The sequence below is a fragment of the Scomber japonicus genome, chromosome 1, assembly GCF_027409825.1.
Source record: "Scomber japonicus isolate fScoJap1 chromosome 1, fScoJap1.pri, whole genome shotgun sequence".
NCBI lineage: Eukaryota > Metazoa > Chordata > Actinopteri > Scombriformes > Scombridae > Scomber > Scomber japonicus.
In genome coordinates, this window is record NC_070578.1 from 16,333,431 (window position 1) to 16,353,189 (window position 19,759).

Below are 19,759 nucleotides of genomic sequence, written 5' to 3' on the forward strand. Positions count from 1 at the left end.
CATAACTAAGTATTGGTAACTTAACCTCCAATTGTCAGCAAGCAAAGCTTTACTTCCTATCTGGCAAAGGAGTACAACACTGAGTGACAGTCATTGTTGGATTACAGTTTGTTTTTTTAAACTCCATTCACGACAACTAAATCCACTGTGCAGTATTTCCTTTCTGTGCATAAGACCCATTTATAATTTAAACAATGAACACAAACATTTGATATTAACACAGAACCACACAGCCACACATGTAGCGCTCTGTGCAGTAGCCCCCGAGAGAGCTGTCTGCCATGCTTTAATTATGTCATTCTTCTTTAAAAGTGATTTTAAAGGATCTCTGCTTTCATTAAGAACCATCCCCCATAGGGCAAGAAGGAGATGTTGGGGGGGCTCTAATAATTAGAATGGCACTTTGTAAAACTAATACTCTCTTTCACCTGTTGCACAGGCTTTTTTTTTCTCCTCACAGTCGGTTTCTGTATACTCTGTATATTACTCTTTCGCTCTGTTTCTCTGTCTACCACCTGTTTATTTACTTTACAGTAGTTTTTTACCATCTCACCTGCTGTCTCTTGCTAGCAATGGGGGGCAGTACTGGCCTACAGCAGGTTCTACTTTTGATCCATGGGGATCCAAGAGTCCCAGGAAAACTCGGGGCTGTTGGGGCTGGTGGGCTCAAGAGACAAGCCCCTTCCCTGGAGGCCAGCTTGGTGGGGGCCTGGTATTTGACCTGCCTCAGCAGTAGCTCCATCTCATGGGGGTCAGGCCTGAATGGAGAATTGAAGACCCCAGGGCACTGAAGAAAGCGTGAGAGGGTGGGAGAGTTGGAGAGAGAGAGAGAGAGAAAGAGGGAGAGAGAGAGAGAGAGAGAGAGAGGAAGAGAGATGTCCATGATTAAGCAATGATTTATTCAGAAAAAAAATATTATACATTTGGAAATTTAGAACAAACATCAGACTACAATATGAAACTAAAAATAAAACTAAATCAAAGCAACACATGAATTGTGATTCCCAATACATGTGCTCTGACTAGACATTTTTTGTTTTTTACTTAAATAAATTGCCAACTTTGCTTGACCAAAAAGGAAATTCAACAGTCAACCGTCCTTTTTAGAAAGACACATAGGGCATCAGCATGAGCAATGTGATATGTGTATTTCAGAATGGCTGCAATGTTATTATTCTTAATTTCTTTTCTCTTTTTTAATAATGGTGTAATGCAACAGTAAATATCAGGGATATGATAGAAGGAGTGACATGCAGTTATAAGTAATGGATTTTGAGGCAGCTGGATGTCCCCCTGGGTGTTTTACGCCCCAAACACTATAATCCGTTTAGGAAAACCAAGAAGTAGTCCTGTTTATCAGGGAGACCATCAAATAATGAAACGTGGGACAGCTTAAAAACTGTTAGTCTACAATAACTGACAATATTCTGAGATCATTTAAAACATTAATTTTATTAACAACTTTTCCCTTATCCTTATCCTTCATATTTTCAATATAACTTAAACTTTGTAAAAACCAACACTCTTGTAAAAACATCATTTTGAGTCCCTGCAAACAACAGTTGTTGATATTCATTGCCTCAAATGCATAGATTATGGTTCTTAGCGAAATAAATGGCTTTTGCCCAGTTCAATATTTGGCTGGAGCAGTTCAGTACACTTCACACTGCAAATGGAGAAAAGTAGATGAAACAATAGTAGAAATACTGTACTACAGCACTACATTGAAAATAAAATCGAAATGTGGCACCGATTGATCTAACATGGTAACCAGGCATGATTGATTGTACCTACCAAAAACAAGACACCAAACTGAAAATTTGTTGATCACTTGCGGCCTACCATCAGGTTAAGAGGGATAAGGAGTCAGCAGTCCTTGAGCATACAGTCTTAAATGTGCACAGAGAATATTAGGCTGATGGGTCCAGTAGAATGCAAGATTAGTTGCAGACAGATACACACATGGACACACGCGGACAAGAAAAAAATGCACGATCCCCTCCACGCTTATGCCTGGCGGAGATAATAAATCATATTATTTCTATTAGAGAGTGAGAGAGTGAGAGAGAGAGAGAGAGAGAGAGAGAGAGAGAGAGAGAGAGAGAGAGAGAGAGAGAGAGAGAGACGGAAAACCTAGCTGAGTCTGTCTCAAAAGTGGCATTATACAAGATTTAAATTTAGTTGTCCACAAACACAAGCACAAATACACACATGTGTACACAAAACTTTCCCTCCCCTGTTCAGAAGTGGGGTAGAGATTTGCCACAGACAGTCTTAGTAATAATTATTCAAATCACAGTGATCCTTTAGCATGTGTGTTAATTACCAGACCAAAGCTTTGAGTTGGAGGACTCTGTATCTACTCTATATGCTAATAACACCGCTTGCTATTTAGGCCACTCTAAAAGACTGGAACAACGCATGGAGGGGGGAGAGAAAGGATATAAGTGGGAAATTACTCAAAATACAATATCAGTCAAAAGTTTGGACACACTTTTCCATCCCCTTGAATGAAAAAGTGTGCCCAAACTTTTGACTGGTACTATATATCAAATCAAGCCTTGCTGTTAAAATAACATATTAACAGACTGTTAATTATTGTCAATAATCAATAGAGGGAAATTACGTCAACTCCACTATCACTAGTTAGGAGAAGCATGCAGACTTCTCTGACATCATACTTTTTTTAAGTGATTAAGGTAAAGTCACAATTGGTTTAGATTAATGGGTGATTCTTTCCAGTAATGCCTTTCTACACCTTTTTGCAGAGTGTATGAGGTCCTGTCCAAAAGAGAATGACCTTAGCAACCATACAGCAGGAGCAAATGAATTATTGTAAGAATGTGTCAGTTTATTCAATTGTGTAAGCAGCCAGCCTATTGTTGTTACCACAATATTTGAAGTATTAGCATGTAACACACCAAAATATGACGTACCTAATGCAAACATTTCATTCAAAAGAAGCTGATCCAACTCCATTGTATTCCTCCTATATATAACATCATTTTGTTCAATTTGCACTACACTGCACCAGCATTCCGCTTATGTTTAGTGTAATCACATAGAGACTCTTATCAAGGCCCTGAATCTTTAAAAATATCAAACAAAGTGGCTAACAAGCAAATGTTTTTTTTTACTAAACCCTATGTACGTTATTCTAAAATGTACTGTATGGATCCTTAAAACAAACCACTTAGCAGTATATCAACAACTGCATGTGACTTTAAATATAACCTAAAATCCTCATTATAATGAATCTTGTGGTATTTGATTATATTTGTATAGTATAAGCCTAAAAAATCCATTAGGGATGAGTTTAGACAAGTTAAACAGGAAGGGACAGAAGGTTGGGGACACACAAACTGCACAAACACACATATTACTTGCCTGTCCTAAACACAAGCACACGAACACACACACACACACACACACACACACAACAACCACACACATACACACATGCAAGCCCAAAAGTACCAACCTAGCTACGGGAAGAGCAATGATGTTGACCCCAGGAACACACCATCTCTGTCTCTGTCAAAGGGACTTGGGGCCTTTTGGTAAGCTGTGTGTGTGTGTGTGTGTGTGTGTGTGTGTGTGTGTGTGGGTGTGCGTGTGTGTGTGTGTGCGTGTGTGTGTGTGTGAGTGCACGTGTATGTGCGTGTTTCTGTGCGTGTGTGTGTATGGGCTGGGGTCCGAGAAGTGAGGAAGGATGAACTGTGTGGGAGAGCCATCTATTCACTGCTGACAAGGTCAGAGCTACGAAGGGAAAGAGTCCCCTGCCATATGCAGAGAAAGCGAAAGAAAGATATATAGAGAGAAAAAGATGGACAGAGGGAGGAGAAGAGCACACAAACTTTTCTTCTTGCTTTCTATTCTTTATGCTAATTCATAAAATACATAATTTAAACAATGCATATAGAAGTATATAGCCAATCCAAAGCATTTAGGGAGCCAAACCAGATTTGACAGTACAAACTTTCAATGAACACTTCAACTTCCACCTTCATAATACAGTGTTTGAAAGTTGTGTGAATGTGTGTGTCGTGTCAACATGGGATGGGACATGGCGAGTGGTGGTGCTGAATCAACAGTGACCAGTGTGCTTTGTCTTCATTATGATCCCAGTGGGGAGTCACAAAGATGCGTGCATGCCACAAACACACACACACACACACACACACACACACACACACACACACACACACACACACACACACACACACACACCTGTGCCAGGGGAAGCATTAAAAAACTCCACTCAGCAAATCAGAGGAGCCATGAGGACACATACTTAGGTGTGCACACATATCTTGAGTCCACACAGCTCGTAGTGTTAAGAAGGAAAGAAGGAAGATTCTTCTTTTTTCCTCCCTGTTGCCAATTTCTGGAGTGACTCTGTATCTGTATCTGTTATCTCATCGAAAGTAGAACGTTTGTAGTGAGTCTGTGATGTACATACAGACATGTATAGATTGGACTTTTTGGATATAAGTTGTTGATAGGCAGTTTTTGAGCTGTTGAACCTTTGTTGAAAATCAAAATTTGATTATTTTGATGAAAAATAACCTCTGACATGCCCTCTTTCACACTGACACAGATAACCAGAAATCTGACATGGCTTCTCAGCCATGCATGTAACCTTGGTTAAGGTCTGCGTTTGGTTATAAAGTGATCATGGGTTTCTGAGTACTGTAACTATTATAAACACAATAAATATATGGTTATTATTGGATATATTCCTTACTAATTATAATAAGATACAACAAGGTGTATTATCTGCTCTGAAGCACAACTGAACAGCCTCTAAGTTTACAATGCACACACCAAACTCCCATATAAAAATATGCAATTTAAATAGGTGATGCTTGTAGGTGTAAGGCAACATGGATGATACTTTAAAACAACGTTAGGAGCCACTATTCACACTGCTGGCACTGTCAGCACATATTTTGTAGGTAAATGTGTATTTGTTTAAGTAAAAATGTATCTTAAATGACTGGTTAATAGGCCATGTTAAATTGATGTTTTTTTCAGTGGAGCTTGGTGCACTTCACATTTCTCACATCTATGCTGAAATGTCCTTGGCAGCCTCATTGCAGCCGTCACCATTGGAACAAAAGCCTCTCATTACTTGCATTACTTGAAGAAGTGCTGCCCAGCAAATGCTCTCCCACTTGCCAGTGCCACATCCATTGACTCCACCCAGCCTCATAGCCAGTGCTGAAGCTGAAGCCACTGGCTGTTCACCATACAACAACAGATGCTTGAGCTGCTGGGTTTAAAATAATTCCTTAAGCACTGACGTTGACTGAACATGGCCCCATTAACCAGTAACAGCAGATCCCAGTTGTCTCAAATGAAAGTTTGTAACTACCCAGTGTAAAAATATTAACTATGAGTTTGTGCACTCTACTGTTTATGAAGTGCGGGAAGGGTCATGCTGGTACCCCCTCTACGTTATTGGGCCACAATTTCAAGCTCACCCAAAATATCCTGTACACAGAAATGTTGAAAAACAGTTAAATGCTCTAACTGCACAATTCAATACTACATAGTTCACAATGTGTTTTGACATGCATGACGTGTTTAAAAATAAATCTCAGATTTTTTCCTTTACACATACTTTAAAATAAAATTTAAATAATTATATTGCACAAAATTAAAAAAATGTCACTTTGTGCCATTTGCACTACTTAAACTGATCATTAGCTGATCTCCCACAGTATGACCCATGCACTCCTTTACATAACAGACCACATACTTAACATGTACAAATGATTTGATATTAATTGCAGCTATATACTTGAGGTACTCTGACTTGTTATTTTCCCTGTTGAATATAAGTCAGCTTTCTGACAGAACATAAAAGTTGTTTTGAATAGAGAAGTCAAGTCTAATGTATTTGACATAATGATAAAAATGTTTCGACTAGACTAAACTATGAAGCTGTGGTAAACACTGAACTTCGATGTAATATCGGCCTCTGGTTAGATATTGGTGTAATTGTCATTTTTCATAGTCATTTCTATGTTCATGATGTGGGACTTTGTGTGTTTGTGTTTCTGTAGACAAACCTGCTTTGTACTGAGGAGGTGATGTAACCGATGAGCTTGGTAGACCTTGGCTGTCTGGTCTTTTACCATCTCCAGACAGTATCTCTCTCTCTGCTGGAGTTCCTCCACTTCATCCAGCTGTCTCCTACAGGACAAATACAGCCATAAACATTTGTTTTTTCCAATTCAAATTTCAAACTTCTTAACTACTAAGTTTAACTTCCTTAATGATTCACATGATGAGCGCATTTGACAGAAATCACAGTCAAATGTGTGATTTATTCAACTATTGACTATTGAACTATTGAATTTAATATACATACTGAATAAACACTGGACAATAAATACTAAAGAATATTGGGTTTTTTGTAGCTAATGTCAGTAAGTTTTCATATTATATCAGCCTTAACTGACGTGAACTTACATTAGCCTGTCTTAATAGATTAAAGTGGATTCTTTATTTTACACAACCATCTTTGACATACATTTATGGCATCATATGTAGTCAAGGACATATAAATCAAACACTTGTCACATTCATAATTTATGTATATTTTGTGAATGGCGGTGATTGAATGGATACTCTCTATTTTGATATGCTTAAAATCTGAAAACATAAGCCTGATGACCAAGACAAGTTAACCCATTACAGCCAGCTGACCTTATATCGTAACAATATATAAATGAAAGACATTTGCACAATGTACACTTCATGCAAGTGAGCCTGTGCATATATTATAAAGTAATTCCTGAAGTGTCCTTCAAATGGATAAAAAACTTCCTAATGATGAGAGAGACTGGGACAGATGTGGAAAGACAGAGGAGCTGTGGGAGAAATACAAGAGAATGAGACTGCATGGAAAGAAAAAAGCAACGTGAGAGAGCGGGAAGCAATAAGTGGTAGGATGATGGATATATTTCATCACTGCAGCCAGGACAGGTCTGTCTGTGACATCTGTTAAGCGAAGCTGGCTAAATGGGATGCATTAAAAGCCCATACACAGCAATTTCATTCTGCAATCACACAGCCTTATTGTTACAAGGGGGTAATAACTTAAAGAGTGAATTGGAAACAATTACTAAAACACACACGCCATGGTAATGTGAAAACACACACGCACACAAAGCTAAGGGTAAAGCCAATCTAATTTCACCAGAGCAATACCAATAAGAGTTTAGCCATAGCTCATCAGCAATCCTTCATCCCTTTTCCTATACCTTGTTTCTTCTCCTTCTTTACTGTTCTATACCCAACTTCTGTTTTCTATTACGAACCTCCAGAAGAATCAGAATATTCATAGAGTGTCTTTAATGTGAGGTTAACACATTCATCGGCTAGTGACATTTAAAAAGAAATCACAACACTGTTCCTGTTGCCTTTGCATTCTCATTCCTTCCTCAACACCAGATTAAATTACAAAATAAATGAAATATGCAGAGCAATATGCGTTTGTGCATGTGTGTGTGTGTGTGTGCATGTGTGTGGTGAGAGAGAAAGCAAGAGATTCTAAATGTGTGTGTATTTATGTAATATTAAGCACAGCAATTTAAGACTGTGTGTATGAATATGAAGCTACATGTTTATGTGTGTATCTGTGTGTGTAAATGTAGAGGTTGCTTGGCCTCTATTTATATACATGGCTAACAGGGATATTACTTATTATTGTAAAATATAAAGTTCTGTTTTTTGTGGGATAGTCTGATTCAGAAACCAATCTGTGAATGTGTCTGTCTACAGTATATGTGTCGATTTATGTTCGTTCATGCATTAACTCTGATTTAAAAACTGACTGGCAAGGTTTTCGGGGGTCAGGACCTGTTCTCACATGTTGTGTGTACCTGACTAGCTAGTGTGCCAATGTGACAGTGTGTGTGTATCAATGTTCATACTAAGTGTTCACACACTTTTGCTCGTATGTGTGTCCACACATCTGTGTCCCTATGTGAGTGTGTGTGTGCGTGTGTTTGTGTGTGCGTGTGTGTCAGGCTGAACGGGTGACCTTTGCATCCCTGCCCCCAGCCCCAATGTTATTAATTGCTGTGTAGTGGACAAAAGCCAAACAGATTTGTAACGGCTGAAGGCACCTCGATCTGTGTCGACCCAACCAGCCGCCACAACATACAACCCTCATTAGCCCTGTTCGGCATGCTGCACGTGCCCTCTCGCCCTTTGTGTGTGTGTGTGTGTGTGTGTGTGCGCGCGTGCGTGTGCGTCTGTGTCTGCGTGTGTCCGTGTGCATGTGTCTGTGTGCATGTGTTTGACTGAGTGAAAGTGAAAGCAAGAAAGAAAGTGTGTTGTACAATACTGGAGTTTGGCTTGCAACTTCTCTAGGTTGTTATATGGTTTATCAACCTAGGTTGATGCATTAATAAGAATCTTCTAAGCTACAAATTTCATCAAAATACTTTGTTAAGTGATTAAAGCACAAATTCAAGCACTTTTAGTCACTGGAAAATATTTTCAATAAAATTCAATTGAAAGACAGAGTATCATTACATTGCAAATGTGATCCAATTATAATGTCAGTAGATTGCATTATACATTAATATGCTCAAATTGCCATTTGATATATAGATTACAGTTATTGTTATTTTTCCACATTATAGCATTATTTATTTCATTTCATTTCATTATAAATTATTTGATGCTTTTAATGTGTTTACTATGTCATATTATACATATAGCATTATCCACAGATTACTTTTGAAGGCTGCTGAACTGTTAGATTGAAGTACTTTCAAATAACTGAAACCTTAACTGACAGCTTCACCCTGGACTGTTAACTTATTTAAATGGCTAATATAGCACAGCTACATTTCTCACTTCTTCCTCAATAATTTACTCCTTGGTTCACAATAGGTAGTCAAGGGCTGATAGGATATCAGAGAGTGAGGCATTGTGGGACAGCAGGCCACACCTGCGGTCATCCAGGCCAGTACCAGAGCAGCAAATTGGCCAGATCCTTAATATTTAATGGAGGCTTGACCTGATTGGCTGTTTTAATTGCTCCAGTTAAATGATTCAATAGGTGGCAAGGAGGGGGTAGTTAGCCAGTCAATTTAGACAGTGACCAGCTCAATGTATTGAGTCTTCAACACCCTTAAAACACAGCGTTTCCATTAAGTAACTGACAAATTGATTAACTAATTCACTAAAGTAGTAAAACTGGTGCCGTGAAAAGGTGTAGAAGTAAATAATGATTCCAGAGTTGAAATTATACCCGATCAATATTTCTTACAAAGGGTGGATAACATTCTTACATTTTCAGTACTTCCCTCCATTGTTTCCCACTCAAAAGTAATTTCCTAAAGAGGCAGGGAGAGTACAGCACCCAGATTATACTTCAACACACAGAAAGAAAGACAGACAGACAGACACACACACACACACACACACACTGAATATACAAATCCAATCAGACTGAGGGAGTGAACTTGTCTCTACCCAAACTGGATCAGAAAGAAGCAGCAAAAGAAAGACTGACGCATAGAAGCAGAGACTGATCGCGTAGAAGGCGTGCAGGCAGGCCCCACTCTCTTCACCATAGCAGCTCTCTCCTTTCATGAATGTCCTTGAGAGGGACATAAGAGAGGGAGGAATGAAGACGGCTGGAGAAAAGAGAGACAGCACAGCTTCAGAAGAGATTTAAAAAAAAAAAAAAAAAACACTAGTGCTGCTCAGTGTAGCAGTACCAAGTCCATAAATTCACCCTGAGCCATGTTTTTTTGTTATCTTTAGGGTAAGTTAAATGATTTTGCCATGTCGTCGCAGCATCACAGGGAGAATTATTTATCTGATTATGGCAGTAATAATTACCCAGCTGTTTATTGCAGATAGAGGAATAATTCATGCAGTCAACAGGCCGTGTTGGTGGCAGCAGCGATGACACCAGCACATTTAGTAAATATGCAAAGCGGGCTTGCTCCGCTTCCCTAATTGCCCCCATCGTCCCACTGCATGCCCTTATTAAAGCCCAGGAACTTTAAGTGTCTCCCTGACAAAGTGATAAATTGTTGGGGTACCAAGGAAAACTGTGGCAGAGTGGGGACTGTGCCGGGGTCCTGACTTCATTAGGCTATGCAGAAGGAGAGGAACGATGAATGAGGATGGACACTGAAGCACAGTTAACCAGTGGCAGCGCGAGAGGAAGAGAAAGGTACAGAAGAAATAGATTTAGAAAGAGAAAGGAAAAGAAAGAGGAGAGATGCACAGACTGAGTGAGGGAGCAGAGGAAATAAGAGTTTAGTGAAAGTAGCGTGTATTAGCTGGATGCTGTCCCTAATGAAATGACACAGATGGTTTTGTGCTGGAGAGATCTGTCATGAGAGAAAAAGAGAGACGGACTGAAACAGAGTATCAGAGCAGAGAGGAGAGGAGAGAGAGGTTTGGCAGTCTATGCATTACTCCTATATCATTACCATGCACAGCCGATCAGCCTGTACTAAATGGGGACTATTAGTCCAACTTTGAATAATTTATTCAGTGTGTTGGACAGACAGACAGACTTACAGAGGGAGGGAGCATGCTGGTGGATTAAAAAGCAGACCTTTGCAGGGTGAGTGATCAGGCAGCGTGTGATCCGAGGGCTCAGCGGCTAACAGAGAAAGGATATTTTAAATAAATGCCGGCACGGCGTTAATTGATCGTGACCCCGGCCGCACTAAATAAACATGTGATTAACTGGAGAGAAAGTGACCTCAACACCTCAAACCACTAAGAAGGAGGGGCTTTGTGTGTGTGTGTGTGTGTATGTGTGAAGAAACTGGGGATGATGCATGGTTGATAATGAAAGAGTACAGAATATCCAGTAAAATAATCACACCTTGTGCCCCTGTAATGTATGTGCTCCTTTAATGTGTGTGTTACTATTTGTTACAATTCTTTACTTTCACATGTCTATAATCTAACACTGCTCTTTACATTTGATTGCTTTCAAAATATACTGTTAAAGAAGACAGGACAGGGATTAGAAAGATGTATATGACAGCATAGTGATATTTTAACCCTGTTGTTTGTCTAGACAGGATCCAAAATACCACAAAATCCAAATATTAATATTAAAAGCTACAATATGAAAATTGAAAGAGACTCAAAAAATAATGCTCTGTTAAGACCAGAGATTTACTTGCTTAGTTTACTGGATTTTATGTTAGTAATTAATCATATGAGTAATTACACATACTGTACTTTGCACATATTTTCAGTATGATTTCTGTAAATACTCATTCTATATGTCAAGTATCTATACTGTGTATATTAATATGGTGGTTAAGTCTGTTTTCTGTTTATACGCAGCATACAGGAGAACATTAACAATTAGAAGTATAATTTCAGCAGTTTTACATCTTTCATCACTGGTATAGTGTCACAATTCTTGACTAAGTTGTGTGTATGTGACTGTCTTTGTGTGCTATAATACTGAAGTTGCAACATTTCCTTAATGGACTTTAACAGCCTAGTCCTACTACCTCTAAAAGGGGCAAGGAGTGTGGAGGAAAGGTGGAACGCTGGTGGGGAAGTGAAGGGAGAAGTCAGTGATCCAAGGAGCACTTTAACAAATTTACATTTAATTTTAGCAGAGGCCTAAAGATATTTTCTGGTAAAATATATTAGCAACATTAAAAATGTGACTATTAGCTAAGCATGATGTTTTTTTTCTTGTTTTTTTTTTTTTTTTTTTTGTCAAAAATAAAAGATGGCGTATCTCTAGCAGTAAGCCCTGGAGCACAGGATGTTTTATTAATGCACGAGCTGCGGTTCAAATCAGAGGCTAATTTTTAATTTCTTCACATCGTTCACTTCTCTCTCTTAGCCTCGAGCACTTTAGAGGACTTCTCTCTCTCTCTCTTCTTTCCTTTCCATCTAGTTGTCTCTCTGTCACTTTCATTCCCTCACTTTTCCTCTGAGGTAACAACTATGAAAGTACACATCTTACCAACGCATTCTCTCTCTCTCTCTCTCTCTCTCTCTCTCTCTCTCTCTCTCTCTCTCTCTCTCTCTCTCTCTCTCTCTCTCTCTCTCTCTCTCTCACTCTCACTCTCACACACACACACACACACATTTAAGGTTACCAGTACACAGGTATACTTTTTAACCAACTGCTTTTACCCAAATCAAAATAATTATTCTTGACTGAAATGTACCAGTTGAGCCCATTCCTGGTTCTGGGCAGAAACAGATTTGACCAAAGTACATAATTGGGAAATGGCTAAAAATAAAACAGTACGTTAGACATTGTAGAGAAAAAAACGTGGTGATGCACTGTATTTACCAATATATGTCATTGAAAATGTATTGATACCACTGCATTTCTGAGAAATGTAATAAAAACAGTAGATCTTGATTTGGAGTTACAATGGAAAATAAGGCAAATGTGTGAGATTCTGTAAATGTTAAGTAAAGACAGAATTAATGAAATATTCAAAACATTTAAACCACCCATACTCTAAAAAACTGAAAGTAAACAGGAGGAGCGCACATTAATTCAGCTGCAATGTGGTCAAAAGATATTCGCTTTCTCATACACAGTACCAGCATTGTGTGGCTTTTTTATTTGTTACCTGACTATTTTGTTCTTCATGGAGAGTCCTTCCAGATAGTTCTTGCGTGCGTAAAAGTTATGGATATACTTCCTCACAAAGTATCCTCTCCATTTTTGCTGAATCTGTAAAGTGACATGACAGAGGTTTTCTTCAGAGGTCTCTCTACAACATAGGTAAAATATGATACTGTGGAAATCTGGTTGTGAGGGAACTTTTACACTTGACTATTAACAAATATGAAATAAATCATTTGTTTCACACATCCAATTATTTAAAGGTTACACTAAAAGAGGGTTAGGGTTAGGGTTTAAATCATGAAGAATACATTAAATATAAAAATAACACATATGATAGTATTAACAATATATGGGAGAACACTCTTCAACTGAATATAACCATATATTCTCATTATCTGATGTGATGGAGGGACAATCCAAGGTGGGACAGACAGCTGTCACAGCTCCATACGTTTAACTGTATCAGTCCACATTGATTGTGGAGGTTGCAGATTAGCCGGCACACACACACACACCCACACATACCAGTGGACCATTTTAAAGCAAGGGGGCGGATGTCCTTCAGACTAATTACGAGATTAAAACAATGGCAGGTAAAAGAATAATCACACTATGAGAAGAATGAAGAAGAGAGAAGAGGAGTGGAGGATGGGGGAAAAACAACAAAGAACAAAATGAGAATTAGCATTGATCTGCCAGTCAATAGATAATTTTAAATAAAGTAATTGCCGCCTCCCGAGTTCTTGCTGACCTTTGTTGACTAGTGAAATCGATGCTGTTGAATCTAATACAAATCCGAGGTGCGGCATGTAAACACTGGTTTCTATTATGGCCCTAATACATTATCCTCTGTTAGCTACCATGCCATGATAAAGACAACAGGAGGGGAGAGAAGAAAGAATAGAATCAAAATTGATTCAAAGGATGTGTCACTGGGGGATTCTGAGATGATTGTTTCTCCCTCGGTGTCTCTCTTTTTCTCTTTCCCTCTCTCTTTCATTCATACACTGAATATTTCTTTGGTAAAGGAGGGTCTGTGAGTACAGATGTCCTTCAGTAATTCATTTTTGCACAGGGTCACTGGTTTCATACGCATGTACACACACCCTTGCAGAGATTACAATGTAGTTCATACAGACCTGCCAGTATTTTGTAGCATGAAAATGAACTAAGGAGTCCTAGCATATTTTATCTTTATGGTATATCTTTCCACAGGTGGCATCATAAAAATGGACTGGTTTACAATTATTGAACTCTTATTAATATCTATTTTTACATTTGAAGCTTTATGCTACACTGGATCAATAAGCTTGGGGAAATGTGTCTCTACATTTGTCCCATGAATCTCAGGAGGAACAGTGGGCAGTGAGCAGTGCACAGTGCAGTGTCCAGAGATCAACTTCACTTCTCTGGTCAATGCCTTGGTCAAGGGCAACGGCAGGACTGTTCCTAACACCTTCATGTAGGAATTTTGGGCTGGAAGGAAACTGGAGAATCAAGAGAAAACCTACACAAACACAGCAAATAAAATGCAAACTCGGCATAGAAAAATATCATTCGGCCCTTGTGGGGTTCAAACCCTGTGTACCTTCTTACATTGCTAACCACTGAGCCACTTTGCTACCCCATTCATATTTATTTTCTTTTCCATTAAAATTCCTGTTACTTCCTATAGGAAACTGTGTGTAATTTATATGAGTAATACAGACCCCTTCTCTAACTTCAGAAGCTTTTGCTCTGCTCTACATGGTGACATCACTCATAACCTTTCACCCCATGAGCTAAAACAGCAGGGTCCAACACTATTACTGGATGTATGTCTCCCCCCCATAATGTGACATTTACTGAAACGATGGGGTGGTCAGCTTTATTTGTTTTGGTTTCTATTAAGTGTAAAATTCGAAGCCCTCAATTTCCAAGCTTTTTCACCAATGTACATTGTAATCATCTCTGTCCAGCTGGACAGTGACACACCCTCTCCAATAAACACTAGTGGATTTTTTTGTTGGCCTATAAAACCCTTTAATGGTTGAGGCAGAATGAAACTGTTAGCCAAAAGAGTAGGCTATATGGAATTGTAAAAATATAAGGTTTCTGTGCAAATTTCTTGTGTAAAAATGCCAAAGCATCAGTCACAGCCAGTGTTATGATTTATGAGTTGAACAGTAGTAGCTGCTGACCGGATAAATGGGAACATTTGATGGACATAAGCACTAACAAAATTTTAAAAAATTAAAACTGAGATACAAGCTAGATATTAATATAAAGGCTTGCATTCAGAGGATAATTTTATTCTAACACTGTACACAATATAATAAGGTTTAAGATTATATGTAAAAAGCTGTCAGTGTATATGAACTATTGGGGTTAAGACATTTTAAAATGAGTTGAAATAGCGTATTAGCTTGTTGTTGTTTTTGTTTGTTTTGTTTTGGTGGTGGTGGTGTGTGTGTCTGTGTGTGTGTGTGTGCGTGCGTGCACGTAGGGGAGGGGTTCTCCAGTGTTGCCTTTAGATTTAAGGCTTTTAAGACTTCAATACCACACACAATGTAATTTGAAACTGTTTTCATACCAGACAAAGTATGAAATAGAAAACCAGTTGAGAGAATATAGCCTATAATTATGTATTATTATATACAGTAAATTACAGCAATAACAGTTATTCCCCGTAATCAAATTAATAAGACCAGATTAACAGTCTCATTTGTACAAAACATAAATAAATAAAATAAAATTATATATGTATACACATAAAAATAATGTTATTGTCCATAGCAGGAAAGAGAAAATTATTAAAATTGTGTAAATTAATTTTGACTTTTTATTATCTTCTAAGGCCTTTTGTTGTGGGAACTGAATTCAATACTTTTGAAGACATTTCAAAACCTGCAGATGCTTTGTGTTTACATGTTTCTGATATGCCTACATCACATAAAATCAAATAGATAAACCTCAAAATAATGCCACATGCTGAAACATAATAAAGAAAAAGACTCCATGTTAGAATAAAGAACTAACTACGATGGACATTTTTTGTCCTAACAAAGTGATGTGATGAAGTGTTTCCAAGCTGCTATTCATGGGGCCTCCCATTCACAGCACACGCAGAGTGTTCCCCCACCACGACACTCCATTTGCTGAAACAAGACACTGTGGTGATATTTACCCTGACCGCCATCTCCTCGTAGAAATTCATCTTCATGATAAAATATGCCGCCTGTGAACACAAAGGAAAAGATGGCGTTACATCTTGTCTCCCAGCCCTCTGATCTGTCCACAGCAGGCGTCAAAGATAAAGAGCTCTTTATACATAATACATTGCACAGAGGCAGCACAGATAGGGCCACTGTAGAGGGGAAGGAGGAGGGAAGGTGGCAAAAAAAAGGAGAGAGGGAAAGCATGAGAGACAAGAGGAACAAGAGAAAAAGTCAGGGGGTATGGAGAGAGAGAGAGAGCGAGAGAGTGATTAGGGGGACTTTGTATCAAGGGGAGGACGGTACTCTCTTAATACACCAACACAGACAAGGGCCAAGAAAATCTATGGTAGTCAAGCAGCGAGCTAATGGAGATGTATGACGGCCAAACGTTCTCCTCTGGATTTCATAATCAATGACAGCACTGCCAGAAGAGACTAACAAAAGGCCAGAGAATATTCAGCGGCGCACTCGACGAGCCGTCACACACCAAACGTGCCGGCCGACCACTGGGGGCACATTTCAGGAGCAAACTGGAGAGTCGGCAATAAAAGGGATTCATATCTCAACACGTCTTTTTTAATAATGACAGGGAAGAGAAGGAGGAGAGGAAGGAGTAAGAAGACAAAGACTTGAAAGGAGGTTGTAAATTCAGCTTGATGTTTTGAGATGAGGCTTTGTGCAAGTCACATTACACATGATAAGGTCCGCAAGAATGAAAGAGAAAAAAACAGACAAGGGAAAGAGGGAGAGTGAAAGAGGTGGGGAGGAATAGAATCTCTCAGGGCTAATTCAAAATAGTGCACTGTGGCAATTGTGAGTGATTCAAATTAGTGCTCGTCTGTTTCCAAATGAGACCAAACTGCCTCTTTTTAGCCCATATGTGTGTTGTGACACATCCTTCATCGTTTATTTCAACACCCCTCACCCCCGTCCCCCCCACCCCCTTTCCATTTCTTGAACGCCTCCCAAACGGCGGCTGGCTGTTATGCTTTAGCAAACAGTCAATTTACAGGCATGATAAATAGCTTGTTGTGATACGTTTACAAAACTCAATCCAGGGGAAAATTATACGTGAGAGCGCTGGGTATTGGATCCGGTATCAACAATCTGTTCAATTAAGAAGCAGTTGGAGGCAATATGCCGAAAATGGGGCCTTGTTTTACTAAAGTACACACACATATATATATACACACACACACACACACACACACACACACAATCCTCGACTCTTTCCTTCTCGCTATTCCTCTCCACACTTCTTCTCTATGCATCCCAGGAGTTGCTATATAGATGGGATTCCTTATCATATTGCATCATATTTCCTAAGTGCTAATTTCCCAATGTGTAATGAGTGAATTATATTTCTTAAGGTCAGACACAGGGACTTAGGCATATAGCAATTGAATTCTAATGCATGCTATCATAACATAATCAATATATCTATAGCTGTTCCAGCTTCTGGCTTACCTTCACCATTTGTCTGAAACGTGCCCTTGCTGTGAAGCCCCGCCATATCTTCTGTATAATGATTGCCTTCTTGTGCAGATGGCTGTAATAAAGTCATATTGGAGAGAGGATTGGGTAAGGTTTTTTTTTTTTTGTAGTTGAAATGAAAGAAAACACTGAAAAAAGTAACTCAGATACACATGGATGGAAATGCAACTGTGGATCTATTTCTTATGCTCTGCAATTTTCTAATATGGTACAAAAACTCTAAAGCGAGAATCTTAGGGTTATGTTTACTGTAGGTAAAAACACTAAAAGAAAAGGGAACGGCATTCCCATATGAAATATATTCCAGTTAATTTAAAATTTAGATTCCCATTGCTATAATAGATTGAGACTTCTCTTTTGGGAAAACAATGAAAGAAAATTGTGATCTTGCCTTGTGCGTACAAAATGTTAAGATTGTACAGGATTTCGATTAAAAGGTCAGCTGACAAACACACTCTTACAAAGACACTCACACACAGACCATTGCTGCTCCTTCAGGCTTTTCGATTATGTCCGATGAGCCTTTCACCCACTTTAGTCAGTGGCACACATTTGTATTCATTTTCAAACATACTCTAAATGCAAGTCCACTGCCATTCTCTGCCTCCAATGAGGCCATCAATTTCCAAAAGGCCATTTATATGCCCAGAAAATCAATTCTTATAGTGGGGATAGCACAACCCCAGAGTTGCACTTAGGCAGCTAAAATTGTTGCTAATTATCCACTTAACGCATTGATCAATTAACTAAAGTAATCTGAATTAACCTACTGTCTGGAAGTTTGTCTGCTGACCCTGCAGAATGGTGCTGGGGTCACAGCATACGAACAGGCACAGAGATAGAGACATTCATTTCTCTCTGTGTGAAAGGAGCACAGAGTACAAGTGACATTTATTCCTCAAGGCCATTTGCAAAGCTCTGGAAGTGGGATAATTATGGAAGTGAGCTAGTATCAGGGTTTCCCTTGAAATTAACTCTTAGAGTCCTGCCTAAATGTTTCTCCACCCCTGAAGGAAAAGGCAAACCTCAAATTGGTACATACAATATTAAGGCTTGTATTCTTTCTTTGCCTGTGGCATATGAAACAGTACCACAAGTCACACACACACACACACACACACACACACAGACACATATTACCTGAGGTAAGCCCGCACCTTGCAGGCTCTGAACCAGCTCTGAATCTGGGTGGCAGCCTGGTGGTCCCTCTGTCGGTTCTCTTCAGCTAGACTGAAACACACACACACACAAACAATATTAATAATGGACTGTAGCTACATTATCTCACTGTGATGTTGTTGCCTATACCGTTATGGCTTTCAATAGTACTAATCGGTCTATTATTTGTACTGTTTTTGCATATTATACAGCCAGACTTTACTGTGGGTGCCCTGCCTTGTTTGCTCTGCAGGTGTTTCAGATCTTCATTACTTTCGTTATGGCAGCACTAGGATTGCAGTAACGTTGATTACATTATATATTTTAAAGCCAAAGTATAGGCTAGTGGTATCAACTGTTGCAAACTTTCTGCTCAAGCTTCACAGAAACATACATGCATGTGGTCGTCATAAACACAACCGTTTAGTGAGGACCGACGACGGTTTGCTGGTAACGTTAAAGCGTTAAGTTGTAAAGATATGACAAATACGAGATGCTGATTGTTAGTTAACTATGTTAGGTGAAATCATAGCGAAAGCATTACGCTAGCATTTAGTTAGCTGACATTTCTGTTAGTGTTAGCTGATAACATTAGTTTGGCTTTGACTGGTTGGCTCTTTGGCAGTCAGTCAGCTAATGCTTAGCAAAAAAGCCACAACGGTACTTCACACCTGTATAATTCATACCTGTTTCTGTAGAAATGCTCCTTTTGGAAGTCTTCAAGTTCACTTCTTATTTTCAGTAGCTCCGCCATGTTAGGCGTAAGTTTACAGTTGTCATGGCAACTGTAAACTTACACTGCTGATGCGTTCATAACATCTAGTAAGTAGGACTTTCTAACTATCCCAACAAGACCAACAGCTGAAAATGAAGCTTTAAAGTACAAAGCAACACTTCATACGCTATATGTTTATTTATATAATTATTTACCCTTTGAGGATGTTATGTAAGTCTCAGTCGATATTATCTGTAAAGGTAAACACATTTGCTTATAGCTTCTGTTCTGCTACTGTCAGCATATCATTTGCAAAGTCAGTCTTAGTTTGTTTTTAATCTTATTTAAACATAACCTACCATTTTATTCAGGTTCTTTTGGTATTTAGCTGTCCATTCATCTACAGAATATTTATTTCACTATCACACTGAGGCTCCTCTATTTTTCCCTCAGACTCAGAATTGTCAGCATGCAGCATACTGTAACTTTTAACTAAACTACTTGTAGAAATAGCTTTATTTATCAGTCATCATGATAAATTCTAAACACCAACACTAAAAATGATCAAAACAACAACAA

At 38.8% G+C, this 19,759-nt stretch overlaps 1 protein-coding gene across 1 annotated transcript in view; it reads right to left on the reverse strand.

Annotated features, from left to right (window-relative positions):
• Positions 1–19,219, reverse strand: part of spata17 (spermatogenesis associated 17) — a 36,363-nt gene extending 17,144 nt beyond the window's left edge. The window contains exons 1-7 of the mRNA XM_053322638.1: positions 19,152–19,219; positions 18,448–18,537; positions 17,281–17,362; positions 15,783–15,833; positions 12,618–12,721; positions 6,078–6,201; positions 554–787 (exon numbers count right to left, since the gene is read on the reverse strand). Coding sequence (XP_053178613.1) covers positions 554–787; positions 6,078–6,201; positions 12,618–12,721; positions 15,783–15,833; positions 17,281–17,362; positions 18,448–18,537; positions 19,152–19,219 — 753 coding nt within the window. The remainder of the gene's footprint in view (positions 1–553; positions 788–6,077; positions 6,202–12,617; positions 12,722–15,782; positions 15,834–17,280; positions 17,363–18,447; positions 18,538–19,151) is intronic.
• Between the last annotated feature and the right edge of the window lie 540 nt (positions 19,220–19,759).